The 18,740-nt window shown below is 48.3% G+C and overlaps 1 protein-coding gene across 3 annotated transcripts in view; it reads left to right on the forward strand.

The window, feature by feature from the left end:
• SLTM (SAFB like transcription modulator) overlaps window positions 1–18,368 on the forward strand; it is a 33,024-nt gene extending 14,656 nt beyond the window's left edge. For 2 of the 3 annotated variants that reach the window (XM_060755700.2, XM_060755702.2), the window contains 14 exons: window positions 183–232; window positions 4,383–4,498; window positions 6,777–6,926; window positions 10,177–10,286; window positions 11,358–11,518; window positions 12,300–12,391; window positions 13,250–13,410; window positions 13,525–13,705; window positions 15,183–15,307; window positions 15,475–15,645; window positions 15,764–16,075; window positions 16,210–16,348; window positions 17,274–17,413; window positions 17,715–18,368. In XM_060755700.2, the coding sequence (XP_060611683.2) occupies window positions 183–232; window positions 4,383–4,498; window positions 6,777–6,926; window positions 10,177–10,286; window positions 11,358–11,518; window positions 12,300–12,391; window positions 13,250–13,410; window positions 13,525–13,705; window positions 15,183–15,307; window positions 15,475–15,645; window positions 15,764–16,075; window positions 16,210–16,348; window positions 17,274–17,413; window positions 17,715–17,823 (2,017 nt within the window). In that variant the 3' untranslated portion in view covers window positions 17,824–18,368. The remainder of the gene's footprint in view (window positions 1–182; window positions 233–4,382; window positions 4,499–6,776; window positions 6,927–10,176; window positions 10,287–11,357; window positions 11,519–12,299; window positions 12,392–13,249; window positions 13,411–13,524; window positions 13,706–15,182; window positions 15,308–15,474; window positions 15,646–15,763; window positions 16,076–16,209; window positions 16,349–17,273; window positions 17,414–17,714) is intronic. The other variant, XM_060755701.2, reaches the window with a different exon arrangement.
• Window positions 18,369–18,740: the final 372 nt, after the last annotated feature.

Consider the following 18,740-nt stretch of genomic DNA (forward strand, 5'->3'; position numbering starts at 1 on the left):
CCATGATGATGGGAAAGCCCCTTTCCTCCAATAAGAGTCCAGCCCTGCTTCCTCCCCCTGCTTTTGTTTCCTTCTGGTCCTTTTATTTTTGTTCTTGAAATGATATAATGGCTTAATAGCGTAAGTTTCTCGACAGGCAAGCTCCGTGTGTTCAGTTTCCTTTTATTTGTTCATCCTTTTAGCTCTTCAAAGGAATCCAAAGACAGCAAGACTACATCCAGGGATGACAAAGGTAATACGCTCTTGCGGTGTTTCAGCGGACAAGAAGAGTAAGGCTCTCCTCCTCTTCCTCCTCCTCCTGCTCCTCCTGCTCCTCTCCATATCTCTTTTTTCCTACTACAGCAAGGTTTGGTTTGCAGAGGCTGTTTCCTTGAGACAGGGACTTTCTTGAAAAGAGCCCTCTCTCAATGGAGGCAGTTTGACTGCTTGTTTTCAGCCTTTAGTGAGGAAATTTCTGGGTTCAGGGAGTTTCTGGCCCAGATTTTGTCACTGCATTATATCCCTAGTTCTCATCAATCCGAGCAGGAAGGCCTAAGGAAGCCTTGCTTGGACCCTGAGAGACGGAGAAAGGAAAAAGTAAGGAAAGAGACACTCCAGCCCTTTATAGGTTACCCATCTTTCTTAAAGAAAAGGGGCTTCTACTGTACTTTAGTCCTTTTGATGCAATATTGTCTTCCAGCCCAGTGTTCTAAGAGATGAGGAGAGGGGAAAGTAAAGAAAGAGGGGCCTCCGGCCCATCTTCCTTAAGGAAAAACACGTTTGTGCACAACTCTAGTCTTCGTGGCTCAGTGCTTGTTTTAAACAAAAGAACTAAAGGCCACTGGCTGAATATCCCAATAGTCATGAACTCATGTGGCATTTCACATTGCAAAAAGAGGCCAGGCTCCAGTGCAGTGTTTCTCAACCTGGGGGTTGTGACCCCTGGGTGGGTCGCGAGGGGGTGTCAGAGGGGTCACCATTGACCATCAGAAAACACAGTATTTTCTGTTGGTCATGGGAAGTTTGGCCCAATTCTATCATTGTTGGGGTTCCGAATGCTCTTTGATTGTAGGTGAACTATAAATACCAGCAACTACAACGCCCAAATGTTATGGTCGATTTCCCCCAAACTCCACCAGTGTTCACATTTTGGCATATTGAGTATTCATGCCAAGTTTTGTCCAGATCCATCATTGTTTGAGTCCACAATGCTCTCTGGATGTAGGTGAACTACAACTCCAAAACTCAAGGCCAATGCCCACCCAACCCTTCCAGGGTTTTCTGTTGGTAATGGGAGTTCTGTGTGCAGAGTTGGGTCAATTCTATCATTGGTGGAGTTCAGAATGCTCTTTGATTGTAGGCTAACTATACAGTCCAGCAACTAAAATTCCCAAATGACAGATTCAATCCCCCCCACAACTCCACTAGTATTCAAATGTGGGCGTATTGGGTATTTGGGCCAAATTTGGTCCAGTGAATGAAAATCCATCCTGCATATCAGATATTTACATGACGATTCAGAACAGTAGCAAAATTCCAGTTATGAAGTAGCAACAGAAACAATTTTATGGTTGGGGGTCACCACAACATGGGGAACTACAGGAGGAGGAAGGTTGAGAAACACTGCTCTAGTGGGCCCTGTTGCTTTCCTTCATAGAATTGTGCTTCAGGTCCTGCCCTGTTTCTTTCTTTCTTTTTTTTTTAATAATCTTTATTGAGGTTTTTACATACAAATATGCTTATAGGTAAAAAGGTAAAAAGAAGAGAGAAAAAGCAGAATATATATATATATATATATATATATATATATATATATATGGATGGGGGGAAGGTGGGGTTAAGTGTAGAGGTGGGGAAGAAATAGAAAAGATGGGTAAAGGGAGGGGGGTAAAAAACAAAAAGAGAAGAAGAAGAAAAAAAAGAAAAAGATTAAAATAAAAAGCCCGAAAGTAGGAGTATCTCGACCTCCTGGTGTCTTCCGAAAATCTTCTGTTCATTTTGTTTAATCTTATCCTAAAGTAGAAGATAAAAAAAAAGAATAGTTCTTTATTTTTCTTCTCTTCTAAATTTCTTTTCCCTCTCCTTTGGTTTTCATCCTTGATTTCTCCTTTCTCCTTTATATCATTGTCTCTTTCTTCTTTCCCCTTAAGTATTCGATTACGTCTTTCCAGTCTGTTTCTTTTCTTCCGGTTTCCTTGTTTTTCAGTAGTAGAAAAGTAAGTCTAAGTTTGTGAGGGCGATCTGGCTGCGACATCTGTCACCCCATTGATCGCCAGGGTTGTAGGTCCTGCCCTGTTTCTCCCCCCCCCCCCTCTCTCGTGGTCATTCGTGGTCCTAGAATGGGGATGTCTGTCTCCAATCTCTGCAGCTGAGGACCGTTTTGGGCAGGCCGCCAATAGTCTTATTTCAAAAAGCACCCGGCCTCAAAATCTTAAATTACGACCTTTGTGAGAGCAAAATTCATTCCTTTGCTGGTATTAAAAATACTTGGTCCGGCGTAATTTTTGTGACTGTCGCCAAAACATTGTAAGGTTTACCAGTTACTCTCTTAAGTTGTGTTATGCAAGGTTTCTGTCCAGAGGCATTGCATTTGGCCAGTTTGCTGTCTTTGGCCTCTGCCACTCAGCTCCAGAATCACCCTACAATTACCTTTCTTAAAACAGGGATTATGTATAAAGGAGGGTTGGACGTATGTTTTTAAAGTTCCACTAAGTGGGCAGAAGGCCAGTCCTTTCTGCAGCCATTCCTGCTTTCTCCAGCAAGGAGGATAGATAGAGCTCGTTGTCGCTGGCTCCTTGTACTCTCTTTTGGTCAATGCTATCCAGTGGGAAAGTAGGAAAGTAGGTGAGAAGGGGTTGTTGCTCTTGCCTTGCCTTGGCCAGCAGGTGCCTTTGGAAAGCAGTTTAAAAAGTATCCTGCTGCCTCTCTGGTTGGGGTTTCCAGTTGGGAAGCTAAGCCAGACATGTCTTGACTTGAACTGCCAATGTGACTGGCTGTAAGAAGAGTAGCATCTCTGCACCTGGGCGACCCCGCTTGATGTTTTACTTGCTTTGAAATAGATGCACTAAGCTGCCATTAGCTTCAATGAAGTATCTGACAAATATTTATTTATTTATTTGTCGTGTCAGGGCAGCCAGTCAATTATATTACATTTCTAACAGAACAAAGCAAACAAACAGACAAAATACAAAATTTGTGAGTTTGGTAGTTGATTAAATGTCCTTTGACCAGTATCTGGCCACTTGGAGTGCCTCTGGTGTTGCCGCAAAAAGGTCCTCCATTGTGCATGTGGCAGGGCTCAGGTTGCACTGCAGCAGGTGGTCTGTAGTTTGCTCCTCCACATTCGCATGTCGAGGATTCCACTTCGTGGCCCCATTTCTGAAGGTTGGCTCTGCATCTCGTGGTGCCAGAGCGCAGTCTGTTCAGCGCCTTCCAAGTTGCCCAGTCCTGTGCGTGCCCAGCGGAGAGTCTCTCATTTGGTATCAGCCATTGATTGAGGTTCTGGGTTTGAGCCTGCCACTTTTGGACTCTCGCGTGCTGAGGTGTTCCAGCGAGTGTCTCTGTAGATCTTAGAAAACTATGTCTAGATTTAAGTTGTTGACGTGCTGGTTGATACCCAAACATTGGATGGGCTGGAGATGTCTCTGCCTTGGTCCTTTCACTATTGGCTGCTACTTCCTGGCGGATGTCAGGTGGTGCAATACCGGCTAAGCAGTGTAATTTCTCCAGTGGTGTAGGGCGCAGACACCCCGTGATAATGCGGCATGTCTCATTAAGAGCCACATCCACTGTTTTAGTGTGGTGAGATATGTTCCACAGTGGGCATGCATACTCAGCAGAAGATTATCACAGCGCAAGGGCAGATGTCTTCACTGTATCTGGTTGTGATCCCCAGGTTGTGCCAGCCAGCTTTCGTATGATATTGTTTCTAGCACCCACTTTTTGCTTGATGTTCAGGCAGTGCTTCTTGTAGGTAAGACAAATAGGCAAGTTAGGAACACAGGCAGCTGCCTTTTAGCTGTCCAGGAGTGCATGTCCATCTGTCCAAAATTGGTGATGAATAGTTCGTCCCTCAGGGAAGGTTTCTCTTGCATTCCGAGCAGCTCAGCCAGAGAGACTCTGGGGAATCGTTCTCTAAGCAGAAAGCATGTAATGATTAAGTGGCTGTATCTACTCCAGAAAGTGGCACCAGGCACAGACGGGGCAGACTTCTCTGGTGCTGAGTAGCAAAGCCTGCCATCCCCAAATTTCCCCTTTCCTTCAGGATTGCTCTCTGTCAAGATGAAATAGTATGCTTTGCCCATCCTTGCCAACCAAAATCAGGTTGTGGGCAACATCCAACTTCTGCAACGGCTCCCTGTTGGCATTGAAGCTCTTTTCCTTTGAACCCCTCCTTCTTTCAGGTGGCGGTAGCAGTGGAGGCGGCAGCAGCTCCTCAACCAAGAACATGTGGGTCAGCGGACTCTCCTCCAACACCAAAGCGGCTGACCTCAAAAACCTATTTGGCAAATACGGGAAGGTAGGTCCGCTTGGACGGCTTATAATGCCCTGCTTTAGGTACAGAGGAAGAATTGTTTAAAGCTACAGACAGTGTGGTTGCTGCTACCTGTTTATGGTCAAAAAGCATTTAGCTGCTTGTGCTTTTTTATTTTATCAGTTTTATACTTATTTATGCAATGCTTTTGATATGAAATGAATAAATCTAAAAGGACCAGGCCTAACAGGCCTGAGCTCCAGGCATTTTGCTAGAGCAACTGGTTGTGTTATTAAAGTACGTAGCTTGTCCTAATGAGCTTTGTTTGCCATAGTATATGTTCCATTGGGACAAACGGAAAATAGTTCTGTCTAAACCACTGTGAGTTAAGATTTGTAGTTCATGTACTTTTCAGAACAAGAAGGTATAGAGAAGTGAGCTGAAGCTATAGCTCAGGCATGGGCTCACTTTGGCCTTCCCTCCAGGTGTTTTGAACTTAAACTCCCTTACTTTCTTACTTAGGCGATCCCTCGTAGCCAGAGGATGATGGTCCTCCAGATGTGGTGTCTTGGTGGTGGGTATGTAGGTGGTTGTGGAGCCTTATTCTTGACCTGCATGTTCTCCTGCAGTGAGGACATTGGTTTCCAGGTGGAAGGTGGTCCCAGTCAGGGTTGGCTTGACGCGCCTTCTTCCTCTTGGCAGGCTTTTCCCTTTTGCCTTCCATTCGTGCCTCTTCGAATTCTAAAGCACTGTTAGTCACAGCTGACCTCCAATTAGAGCGCTCAAGGGCCAGGGCTTCCCATTTCTCAGTGTCTCTGCCAAAGTTTTTAAGGTTGGCTTTAAGCCGATCTTTAAATCTCTTTTCCTGTCCACCAACATTCCGTTTCGCGTCCTTGAGTTGGGAGTATAGTAACTGCTTTGAGAGACGGTGATCTTTGGGCATTCGGACAATGTGGCCAGTCCAGCGAAGTTCATGGCGTAGGCGCATTGCTTTAATGCTGGTGGTCTTTGGTTCTTCCAGCATCCTGGCATTTGTCTGCCTGTCTTCTACTCAAGAGATTTGCAGGATTTTCTGGAAGCAACACTGCTGGAATTGTTCCAGGAATTGAGTGTGACATCTGTAGACAGTCCACGTTTCGCAGGCATAAAACAGGGTTGGGATGACAATGGCTTTATAAGCAAGGACCTTGCTTTCCCTACAGATATCTTGGCCCTCAAACACTCTCTGCAATCACAGAACTCAGGCGGTGTTGTATTTCAGTGTCAATGCTGACTTTTGTGGAGAGGTAGCTTCCAAGGGAGTGGAAATTGTCAATATTTTCTAACATTGCACCATTAAGCTGTATTTCTGGCATTGCAGAGGGATTGGCTGGTGACTGTTGGAAGAGCACTTTGCTTTTCTCAATGTTCAGTGAGAGACTGGCCTTCTCGTATGCTTCTGCGAAGGTGCTTAGATAAGCTTTTAAGTCTTCTGAATGTGCATAGACTATGTTATCATCAGGATATTTGAGTTCTGTAATAGATGTTGTTGTGGCCTTGTTTATGGCTTTCTGTCTGCCAAGGTTCAATAGCTTGCCATCTGACCAATAGGTAATTCCACTCCGGTGGGAAGCTTCCCATCAACAAGATGAAGTATCATATCAATGAAGGTGGAAAATAAAGTTGGGGCAAGAACACCCGATTCCACCTTAAATGGGTCACTTTGGGAGCCATTGAAGGGAGATGTTGACAAGCTGGAATGTGCCCAGAGGAGAGCGACTCAAATGACCCAGAGTCTGGAGAACAAGCCCTATGAGGAGCAGCTTAAAGAGCTGGGCATGTTTAGCCTGCAGAAGAGAAGGCTGAGAGGATACAGAATGAGGGCCATGTATAAATATGTGAGGGGAAGTCCTAGGGAGGAGGGAGCAAGTTTCCTTTCTGCTGCCTTGGAGACCAGGGCGCAATGGAGCAATGGCTTCAAATTACAGGAAATGAAGGAGATTCCACCTGAACATGAGGAAGAATTTCCTGATCGTAAGGACAGCTGTTCAGCAGTAGAACTCTCTGCCCTGGAGTGTGGTGGAAGCTCCTTCCTTGGAGGCTTTGAAGCAGAGGCAGGATGGTCATCTGTCAGGGGTGCTTTGAATGCGATTTTCCTGCTTCTTGGCAGAATGAGGTTGGACTGGATGGCCCACCAGGTCTAAGTTCGTTGGCCATCATGTCATTGTGGAGGAGTGTTGAAGTCCAAAACACCTGGGGGGGGGGCAAGTTGTCCCATGCCTGAGCTACAGTGTATGTCTCTCTTTCCATCTGTGGTAACTCGGACCTGTGTTTCATCCTGCAGGTCCTGGCAGCCAAAGTGGTGACGAGCGCCCGGAGCCCTGGAGCAAAGTGCTACGGCATTGTGACCATGTCCTCCAGCACCGAAGTGGCCCGATGCATTGCCCACCTTCACCGTACGGAGCTCCACGGCCAACAGATCTCCGTGGAGAAAGTAGGTCTGATGTGTGTTATCTTCTCCTGAAAATGCGTTATAGCAGCATCTCTCCCAAAAACGTTAAAGTTTGTGCAGTTAAACCAACTTCTACCATCTTTTTAAATGACAGAACCAATTAGGAAGTATAGGTTGCTTACCCTTAACCGTATTTTTCAAGTGTCTGTGAAATTTGCACATATGGGGTTCCCTTGCACATGCGCAGCAATTTCGAAACATTCTAGGGCTTTAAATAGAATTTTGGCCGAAGCCCCCGCTCATTTTCCCATGTTGTATATATGCCTGTAGGTGGGGCTTCGCCTCAGTTCCTCGCTTTTTCCATTGCTATGAGTTCTAAGGCATTGATGTGGTTCTCTTGTTCCCGAGGGGACCACCGTCCACTGATAGTGAGGCCTCGTAGATGAGCGCCCCAGCCTAGGGAGGAGGCATCTGTTGTCAGTGACAACAATGGGTGAGGGAGTGTAAATGGTAGCCCCGATCATACATTGGATCACCATGATGATAATAATCATCATCATCATCATCATCATCATCATCATCCATGATAGGGAATATAGGACAGATGGTGGAGGGTGGAGGGTCATGCTTTGGTGGTCTTGAAGGGGGTTGAATATACTGAGGAAGCAGGTCTGGAGGGGGTGCAGGCACACTGACATTTGTGGTAGATGCCATGTGGCCAAGGATGGACTGACTGGTCAAGGTGGAAGAATGGCGTCGTGATGGTGTCTCGGAGGTTGGATAAATGTACCTTGTCTCACAGTGTTGTGGAGGGCTGGGTAAGGAGAATCTTTCCAGGGGGAGGATAAGATTGGAATTCAGTACTATATCCTCTATTTACTATGTCAAGTACCCAAGTTTCTGTGGTTATAGATTGCCATGTCGGTAAAAAAGGGCGAAGTCTGTTCAGAAAGGGTGTCCTAAGAAACGGAGGACAGGAGTGAGTGGGCGGGGGGGGGGGGGAGTCGTCTTGGAGACTTGGAATGGGGGTAGGCGGGGGCAGGAGGTGAGGTGGGCAAAGTAGCTGTGGCCTGTTTGGAAGGTCTCGATTTTTTTCGAGGCGGCTCCACAGATAAGGAAGTAGCCACTGCTGGGCCGCTCTCATCCGCATTTAGCGGAGGAGGAGATTCTTGCTCCCCTGAAGTAAGGGGAGGTAATGGTTGTTCGGGAGAAAGGTGGGAGGGTTGCCGTGTCCCTTCCGGCATCAAAGCCTGGCCGTAAAGGAGGGCTTTTAGGTGGGGATCTTTATTTTTTAAGGTTTGGGTTGTAAAAGCCTGCAGATTTCACAAGATTGGAGGTTGTGGGATTCACCCAAGCATAAAAGGCATTTGTTATGTCTATCAGTATCTGGGAGATTAGCTCCGCAAGCCGAGCATTTCTTGAAAGATAAAGTAGTCATAATATCAAGCCTGTCCATAGCTGGTCCAAGGTCGAAGTTGGAGAGATTAGCGTCATCAAGGGAGTCCAGGTAAGTAGAGAGAGAAGGTAGGTGAAAGGAGTCCAAGTCAAACAGAAAGAGTTAGGAAGAAGTTCCTAGATGCTGCTGCTGTCGCGCAAAAATGGGAACTGAGGCGAATGGGCATATATACTACATGGGAGAATGGGTGAGGCCTCGGCCAAAATTCCATTTAAAGCTCTAGAACAGGGGTAGGGAACCTTCGGCTCTCCAGGTGTGGTGGACTTCAATTCCCACAATTCCTTGAGGCTCGTGTAAGCCTTTGGGGTGAATGCCAAGCCTCAAGGAATTGTGGGAGTTGAAGTCCACCACACCTGGAGAGCCGAAGGTTCCCTACTCCTGCTCTAGAATGTTCAGAAATTGCTGTGCATGTGCAAGGGAAACCCATATGTGCGCATTTCACAGACTACATGAAGAAGAAATAGCATTTCTAACCCAGGAACAAACGTCGTGTTACATAGTGCAATTGCTTGGAGTTCAGTGGGGAAGGCAAAGCCTGCGCGCCTGCAGCATCCAAGCCCATTTTCTTCTGGGTTTGCCCTTATTCCAGTACTCTGAATCTCACTGACGGGACTTGTTCCCTTGCATTGTTCTTGTGGAATGATCTTCCAGAAGCTGCATCAAAATGCATTATTCATTGGCTTTTAATGATTTTAATGGCTACTTTAAGTGTTTGTTTTTAATATTATTAGTAATTTGTATTCACAGCTCTTAGGTTTTAAGTTGTGTTGTTTTTAGTCTTGTCAGCTGCTTTGGGTCTCTTTTTGAGAGAGAGAGGAAAAGCAGGATGGTATAGTTATTGTTAGGAGCCCCCGGTGGCGCAGTGAGTTAAACCCCTGTCCTGGCAGGACTGAAGACCGATAGGTCACAGGTTTGAATCTGGAGAGAGACGGATGAGCTCCCTCTATCATCTCCAGCTCCTCATGTGGGCACATGAGTGAAGCCTCCCACAAGGATGATAAAAACATCAAATCATCCAGGCGTCCCTTGGGCAACGTCCTTGCAGACGTACCTCGAGAAGCCACAGTGGTCCATGCCTTAGTTACATCCAGAATGGACTATTGTAATGCACTCTACATGGGGCTGCCTTTGAAGACAACTCGAAAACTGTGGGCTCTGAGGTCTGCTGGGGAGGTCCTTCTCTCGGTCCCACCGCTGTCTCAAGCACGGTCGGTGGAGACGAGAGGGCCTTCTCGGTGGTGGCCCCGTCTCTGGAATACCCTCCCTAGAGAGATTAGCTTAGCCCCCACTCTCCAAGCCTTGGTCACACTCTGGCACTTTAGTTTGTTAATGGTAGACAGCTAGTCTTATTGGTAGACAGCCCCCGGTGGTGCAGTGGGTTAAACCCCTGTGCTGGCAGGACTGAAGACCGATAGGTCGCAAATTCAAATCTGGGGAGAGGCGGATGAGCTCCCTCTGTCAGCTCCAGCTCCTCATGCGGGGACATGAGAGAAGCCTCCCACAAGGATGATAAAAACATCAAATCATCCAGACGTCCCCTGGGCAACGTCCTTGCAGAAGGCCAATTCTCTCACACCAGAAGCAACTTGCAGTTTCTCAAGTCACTCCTGACACGACAAAAAATAAAAATAAATAAATAGTAATGGTTTATTTACAGTTTTGGGGGGTTCTTATGATATTGCCAGAAATAGCTTGAGGATGTGCGGAAAGTGTAAAGATTTCATTAAGACGGTCATTTTGGCCCATAGAGAAACATGACGTGTAGCGCAGGATCCAGCACAGCAACATGTTCCGACCAGTGTTTACATGCAACTTGGTTTGTATTTTTATAACAAGGTCAAAGGTGATCCTTCGAAGAAAGAGCTGAAGAAAGAGAGCGATGAGAAATCCGGCTCCGGGCGGAATCCTGGGGAAAAGAAGACGGCCTCCAGCGACCGAGGCAGCAAGTAAGGGCCGGCCTCCCTCCCTCCCCTGTTCCCTGGGCCGTGGCCTCTGCTCTCGCTGCAGGTTGCGCTTCTCCGCTGATGCCTCTCCTATGTATTGGCATCCCGGTCCCTTCAAACGATATCTTTGTGGTGCTGTTTGGGGCTGAGAATGCCTGCGCTGCCCGTATGCCTTTGTCTTTGCCTGCCTGCCTGTCTCTCTCTGCCTTCATCCCCAGCTCTCTTGGTGTTGGACCGCATTCATGCTAGAAGAGCTAACGGTTTTTCTTCTGAGGTGGCAACTGTTCATAAAAGCTCGCGCGCCGAGGATCAGACTAATGAACGAACACAGCACTAAGCTTGTTTCTTCTGCTTTGCAAAGCCTACTGCTTCTCAGTCAAGATTAAATGCGCTATGGCCTCAGAGACGCAGCCTTTGGTTAAATAGGATGTTGAACTAGGACTGAATCAGGTTTTTCCCCATTTGAAACTGAACTAATTAGTTGAATATGTGTGAGAGTAAATATGGAAGTACCTCTTCAGTAAAAGAAAGTGAAACCCTTTGGTAGAGGATGTATCACGGACAGCCTTTGAAAGGATCTGTCCTTTAAAAAGAGTGTTTTGTCAGTTGCATATTTATTTCTGTTTGTATTGCAATGAGATTACTTTTTCTGGTAAAATGATTTCAACAGAAAGCCTTGAATATATTTGAACCTGACATTCAGGCCCAAAGGAGCCCCCGGTGGCGCAGTGGGTTAAACCCCTGTGCCGGCAGGACTGAAGACCGACAGGTTGCAGGTTCTAATCCGGGGAGAGGCGGATGAGCTCCCTCTATCAGCTCCAGCTCCTCATGCGGGGACATGAGAGAAGCCTCCCACAAGGATGATAAAAACATCAAATCATCCGGGCATCCCCTGGGCAACGTCCTTGCAGATGGCCATTTCTCTCACACCAGAAGTGACTTGCAGTTTCTCAAGTCACTCCTGACATGACCAAAAAAAAAAAAAGGCCCAAGGGAGTGATTCAGAGCTTTGTTTTCCCTCCTCCTTCCCACTCCTTTTCCGCTGCTCACCGCCTCCTGGTTTTGTGTCTCCAGGACCCCCTCCAAAAAGGAAGAGAAGAAATCAGACAAGTCGGAGAAGAAGGAAAGCAAGGATTCGAAAAAGCCAGAAGGTAAAGAGGAGAAAAGTGACAGTGGATCCACCGGCCCGGCTCCAGAGCCTGCTCCTAAAACGTCAGAGGAAAAGAAGCGCATAAGTACGCATCGGAGCACTGACCCTTCTGGGCAACTCCACCCCGTCACCCGTGCTCACATTCTTCCTGCCATGCTTTCGATCCTCGTAGTTTTAGAGCCACTTGCGCTGGAGTGATGCACCCCTTTGGGAAAGGAGGCCCTTGCTGGAGCCGCTTGGAGGCCCATCCTTGGGAGAAAAGCGGGATAGAAATCAATACATCATTGTACCTTAGGGACCGCCTCTCCTTCTCTCATCATTGGTCACAACGACCAGCCCAACGTGACTTACTCTATATACCGGGTCCTAGAGAAGTGCACTTGGAAAATACCAGACGCAGGGCCTTTTCTGTTTCTGCCCCTGCCTTATGGAATTCCTTGCCGCCCTATATGAGAGCCATGTGTGACTTAGGACCTTTTACTCTAGCACTTAAGACCTGGCTTTTCACTAGAGCATTTGATCTCTGTTAATTTTTAATTTCTGTATGTATGTATTTTATCTTTTACAACTTAGCTGTAAATCGCCTAGAGCATTCTCGGATGGAGGGCGATTAATAAGTAATTAAATATGATGATGATGATGATGATCATCATCATCATCATAGCAATAGCGCCCAGGGAATCCCTCGAATCCCTTTCTCCTTCTCAACCCTTTTGATGATGATGCTGCTGGTCTGGAACACTCTCCTCACACAAATAAGTCATCCAAGTCACCTCTCCACCCTGAAGGCGTAACCAAACATCCTTGGAACATATGTCAATGTTTCCTTTGAGTAGTTAAATCTGTTGCTCCCTCTCTTCCTAAAGGTGTCAAAAGTCCAAGTCACATGGTGATCCTAGACCAAACCAAGGGAGACCAAGTCCACACCAGGCCTATAAGAAGAGGAAGGTTTGAGAAAGTAAGCATGGCTGCTCATTGGGAAGGAGGGAGGGCTTACTACGTAATGGGTTTATGTTGGAGTGCTTCCTGGAATTGTGCTTGGAGGCATCCCTAGGGGACTGTGGAGTCTCCCCGACAAAAGGGGCCTCTGAGTCCAGCTGCAGGGAGTACGTTTGTTCAAAGGCCTTGAGTAAATACTGTGGTCAAGAGTGCTTTGTGAGCACCATCCTATTTTTCTTGGCTGCGGCCCCTCCATCTGTCGCCCCCTTCTTTGTGGTTTGGGCCCCAGAGAGCTGATAGTGCTGCCTATAGGAGTATGTTCCTGCTGTAAATCCACTGGGACTGTGGCACAGCTGGCTGAGTGTCAGCTGCATTAAGATCACTCTGACCAAAAAGTCATGAGTTTGAAGCCAGCCCGGGTTGGAGTGGGTTTCCAACCAATTGTGTGTAGCCTGTTGTCGACCTTTGCAACCCGAAAGACAGTTGCATCTGTCAAGTAGGAAAATTAGGTACCACCTTGAAGTGTGGGGAGGCTAAATTAACTAATTTATGAGGCCATAAAAAAGACTCCAGCAAAGCACTCCAACAAAAAAGCATGCGGGGTGGGGAATGCGGAAGTACTTCATCAGTGTCGCAGATGGACAATGAAAGCAACAGCTGCCCTGGCGGTCAGAAAAAGTTAAATAGCCTCTGTGTACGTCTGTATATGTTGTATGTCAAAATTGGCATTGAATGTTTGCCATATATGTGTACACTGTAATCCGTCCAGAGTCCCTGAGTCCCCTGTGGGGTGAGAATGGTGGAATATAAATGCTGTAAGTAAGTAAATAAATAAAAACATGTCAGTGATCCCAGTGCTTCTGCACCTTGTGCCTAGCCACCGATGCTGAGAAACAAAGATCGCTTCCTTCAGGAGAAGATGTTCAGAGACTACCGAGGCCGGAAGGACATCCTGCCTTTTGAGAAGATGAAGGAGCAGCGCAGGAGGGAGCACATTCTCCGACTTGAGCGAATACGGCGAGCCGTGGAGCTGCGGAGGTGAGCGTGGGCCTGAGCGCCATGAGCCATTGCCACCCACCCATGGAGGAGGAGGAGGAGGAGGCAGGTCTCATGGCCTCGGCCTCACTGCCTTCCCGCCGCATGCATTTGCAGGCGGAGGGAGATAGCCGAGCGAGAGCGGCGCGAGAGGGAGCGCATCCGGATGATGCAGGAGCGAGAGGAGCGGGAACGTTTGCAGAGGGAGAGGGAGCGCTTGGAGATCGAGAGGCAGAAGCTGGAGCGTGAGAGGATGGAGCGGGAGCGCCTGGAGAGGGAACGCATTCGGATTGAGCAGGTGGGTAGTGGTGGACAATCATCAGGGCCGGCCCCTTGCTCCTCTCTTCCTTCTCCCAGCCCCAAGGGACCTCTCCCAAGAACCATCAGATCCCCAGAAGCCCAACGCTTCAGTCCCAAAAGCCCCATATTGGGTTGAACATTTCAGAATTGGAGTCCAGGCAAAGGTTTGAGAATCACAGGCTGAGGCCCTGAGGAGCCTGCCTGCATTGTTCTTCAGGGGAGCTTTCAAGTCCTATGGCTTTTTCTGGAAGTACTTGCCTTATTGGAGCCCCTGGTAGCACAGTGGGTTAAAGCACTGAGCTGCTGAGCTTGTTGATCGAAAGGTCGCAGGTTTGATTCCGGGGAGCGGCGTGAGCTTCCGCTGTCAGCCCCAGCTTCTGCCAACCTAGCAGTTTTTTTTAATGATTTTTATTAAAGCTTTCTAAAATTGCATGGAAAGAGGGGGGATATTTGAAAGAAGATAGTAAAGTAGGAATGATAGATAGATTGACAGCCACCCTCAACCAAGAGTCCAAAAAAAAAAAAAAATGAGGGGAAAAAACCCACAAAAAACACACCTCATGAAAAAGAAAAAAAAAAGAATATAAAAGTTGACTTCCATCTCATCTTCAGCTTCTTAGTCCCATTAAGGTAAAGGTAGTCCCCTGACATTAAGTCCAGTCATGTCTGACTGGGGTGTGGTGCTCATCTCCATTTCTAAGCCGAAGAGCCAGCGTTGTCTGTAGACACCTCCAAGGTCATGTGGCCAGCATGACTGCATGGAGCGCCGTTACCTTCCCGCCGGAGGACCTATTGATCTACTCACATTTGCATGTTTTCGAACTGCTAGATTGGCAGAAGCTAGGGCTGACAGCGGAAGCTCACGCCGTTCCCCGGAATCGAACCTGCGACCTTTCGATCAACAAGCTCAGCAGCTCAGTGCTTTAACCCACTGCGCCACCGGGGGCTCCTTAGTCCCATTAATTATCCTTTTAAAAAAAAACAAAACAAAAAACCATTTCCTCTTATTCTCTTTTTTTTTTATCATAGTCACTAAAGAGAACCATTCTCTTTATCGGATTCCCGGTATTCTTTTTCAAGAAAAAAGTTAGTTCATCCATTTCTCTTATTTCTCTGATTTTTTCCAACCATTCATCCAAGGTTGGAATAATGTCCTGTTTCCAAAATTTTGCTAATATTATTCTCGCCGCAGTTGTCAAAAATGTAAATAATTTGTCCTCAACTCAACCTAGCAGTTTGAAAACATTCAAATGTGAGTAGATCAATAGGTACCGCTCCGGCGGGAAGGTAACGGCGCTCCATGCAGTCATGCTGGCCACATGACCGTGGAGGTGTCTATGGACTATGGCTTAGAAATGGAGATGAGCACCATACCCCAGAGTCAGACATGACTGGACTTAATGTCAGGGGACAACCTTTACCTTACCTGCCTTATATACTCTTGTTGCTGCTCTCTCTCTCTCTGCCTGGGTCAGGAGCGTCGCAAGGAAGCGGAGCGGATTGCTCGTGAAAGAGAAGAGCTCCGGCGGCAGCAGCAGCAGCTTCGCTATGAACAAGAGAAGAGGAATTCCTTGAAGCGGCCTCGGGACATGGATCACAGGTGCAGAAGCCTTCTCTCTTCCCCTCTGAACTTTGCTGCCGTCCACCCTTGAGCCAGAACAGCTGGTGTGGAGCATCCCCCGAAAGACCACTTGCTTCGACGTGTCTCCTTGTGCCAGAAGGCGGGAACAGCAGCAGGTTGACTAACCCATCTCTTTCCTTCCGTAGGCGGGACGAGGGCTTCTGGAACGAAAGTAAAAAGATTGCCATGGACAGCGGGGCACGTTTTAGCCACGGGTCGGAATACAGCCGGCAGCAGAATCGCTTCACTGACTTTGACCACCGCGAGAGGGGACGATACCCAGAGGGATCTGCCATCCAGTCATCCTCCTTTGACCGGTGGGTGGAGGGATCTGGGGAGGATGAGCGTGAAGGTGCCAAAGGCACTTCTGTGGGCAGAGTTCTGCTGTCAAGAGACGACCCGCAGTCCGAGTGCATATCCTGCTTCCCCAAACAGGCGGGACCGCTTTGTCAACCAAGGCGAGGGCAAGAAGGCCCGGCCTGCTGCCCGCCGCGAGGACCCTGGCTTTGAGAGGTACACCAAGAGCTTTGCCGATTCCCGGAGAGAGGCCTCCCAGGCCCGGAACGAGCTGCGGGATGGCGACCGGCGGGAGGTGAGGGGGGACCGGGACGAGCGCAGGACCGTCATCATCCAAGAGAGGCCCGAGATGCCCCACGGCCGGCACCCCAGGGACGCCGGGCCCAACCCCCCTCGGCAGAGCTCCTGGAAGGGCGAAGCGGGCATCAACCCCGACAAGCGTGACGGCAGGTGGGTGGTGCTCAGGCCGGTGGGATTGTTGAAGCTTTGAGAGGACAACCATAGTTGCAGAGTGCGGGAGCACTTCTGTTGAGGTCTGTCCATAAGCAGAAACAGTGCCGTTGGGTCTTGTCTCCTTTCCCCAGGGAGAGGCCAGAGCGTTCCGGCCGGGAGGTCTCTGGCCATGCCGTGCGGAGCGCGCCCACCGGAAGCCGCAGCAGCACCTCTGGCTACGGGAGCAGGGAGCCGGAGCGTGGTGTCATGGAGCGCGGTAGTGGTGGGCAGGTGAGCCTTTCTCTCTTACCTGGCGGGAGTGAGCCTTTTCAATGCAAAATGTGAAGGCGCACCTCACATAGGAAAGAGGAGCAGACGAATTGGCTTTATGTAATTCTTGATCTGTATTTTAATGTGTTTTAATGTATTAATGTACTATGATGTTATTATGCTTTAGTTTATTTATTTCTCAACCTTCCTAATGCCACGACCCCTTAGTACAGGTCCTCATGTTATGATGACCCCCAACCATAAAGTTATTTTCGTTGCTACTTCATAACTGTAATTTTGCTACTGTTATGAATTGTAATGTAAATATCTGATATGCAGGATGTATTTTCAGTCACTGGACCAAATTTGGCACAAATACTCGATACGCCCGAAATTTGAATACTGGTGGGGTTGGGGGTGATTGATTTTGTCATTTGGTAATGCTGGAGTTGCTGGGATTTATAGTTCACCCTAAATCAAAGAGCCTTCTGAACTCCATCAATGATGGAACTGAATCAAACATGGCACACAGAATCCCCATGACTAAGAGAAAATATTGGGAAGGTCTGGTGGACATTGACCTTGAGTTTTTGGAGTTGTAGTTCACCTATATCCAGACTGTGGACTCAAGTAATGATGGATCTGGATCAAATTTGGCACAAATACTCAATATGCCCAAATGTGAACACTGGTAGAGTTTGGAGAAAATAGACCTTGCCATTTGGGAGTTGTAGTTCACCCACAATGAAATAGCATTCTGAACCCCATCAATGATAGAATTGGGCCAAGCTTCCCACACAGAACCCACATGATAAACAGAAAATACTATGTTTTCTGATGGTCTTTGGCAACCCCTCTGACACCCCCTCGCGACCCCCACAGGGGTCCCGACCCCTAGGTTGAGAAACACTGAGATAGACTATTTAATCGTTTCCTTCCTCTGCAGCATTACAACGAAGACCGCCACGTGGTTGAGCGGCACAGCCGCGACAGTGGACCAAGGAAAGAGTGGCACGGGCCCAGTTCACAGGGGGGCAGCTACCACGATGCCCGGCGAGGGGGCGGCTTGATGTCCCCCCATTCCAGGTACGCGCCTGGCCACAGCTTTGCCTGCAGGGCAATGCCTTCTAGGAGAAGTGGGCCAGGGCCTTGCGGCGGGGAGGTGCCTTTCTGACACCCTACCTTTCGGTGGGAGGGGGGCACCTGAGCCTTTGGGCCACCGAAAAGGCTGGGCAGCTTTTTAGAAACAGCCTCTTTTTGGGAGAAGTGGCAGGAAGTCCTTGCCTGGCCACTCCTTGGAATTCTCACCAGATTGGCAGACCTTTGACTTCTCTGGGAGCGCTGCAGCCTTCAGGACCGTCACTCTTTCTTTCTGCTCTCCTTACAGCAATTCTTCACCTATCAACCGAGTTGTACAGATGACAGGCAATTCCATGCCAAGGGGAAGCGGATCAGGGTTCAAGCCCTTCAAGAGCGGCCCCCCACGGCGATTTTGAGCACAGGCAACCCCTTCCCCTCCACCCGCCCCCCCCCCCTCCCTGGTTTCAGGATAACTTATTGGAAATCGCTGGTGAACAAGTTGTAGCTCAGAAAACTCTTCTTTTTTAAAACGCAATTCCTTTCCCTCTCTTTGGGGGGGCCGTTGAGAGAAGTCACTCTGTCGCGCTTTTGGACAATTACCGGACTTTTTGTGCGAGCACCCCCTGGCAGTGCTGGGGCTCTGGAACAAGATGGGGCAAAACCACCTGAACACTGTACAGCGAGAGAGAGAGAGAATTGGGGGGGGGGGCTTCTTTTGCATCCGGTAGTTTTAACTTAACCAGCCTTAGTTCTGTGGCGTCCGGCTTTAAAAATTAGGTACTACTCTCCACAAAACACCGATAATGGAAGCTGTGCACCACTGGCTTTATGACGTGTAGAATACAAGGTTGGTTGTCTCGTTTCGGAGTATTATGTAACCTATTTTTGCAGAAGTTGTTACACTGAGTGGATCTGTATTCTGGCCAATGTAACCTTTTGAAATAAACCTTCATAATCCTTACGGCTGCCTCTTCGTTTCGGGTCCTGCCTCTAAACTGGTTTCCCGGAGCATTGCTCGTAACAGTTCCAGCTTCCCTTCTGTGGGTGTAAAGCCCCACTAAAGCCCTCCTTTGCTCAGGCCCACTTTGTGCTGGTTGTCAAAGGCGTGTGGCCAGTCTGGGGCCCAAAAGAGAGGTGAATCAAGGGTACCCCTTCCTATCGCTGTGGAGAGCAGTCTTGCATCATGATAGGTTGAACAGACAAATGTATGTTGCACGCACACAGTTTGGGGGCTGCTGCTCTTTTGATAGGAGCAATGTCATCAACAAGTTGCCACACTAGGGAAGCCTGGTGTGGTTCTGCAGTGTTGTGTATGTGCTGGAAAGGACTCTGG

The sequence above is a fragment of the Anolis sagrei genome, chromosome 9 (genome assembly GCF_037176765.1).
Source record: "Anolis sagrei isolate rAnoSag1 chromosome 9, rAnoSag1.mat, whole genome shotgun sequence".
Taxonomy (NCBI): domain Eukaryota; kingdom Metazoa; phylum Chordata; class Lepidosauria; order Squamata; family Dactyloidae; genus Anolis; species Anolis sagrei.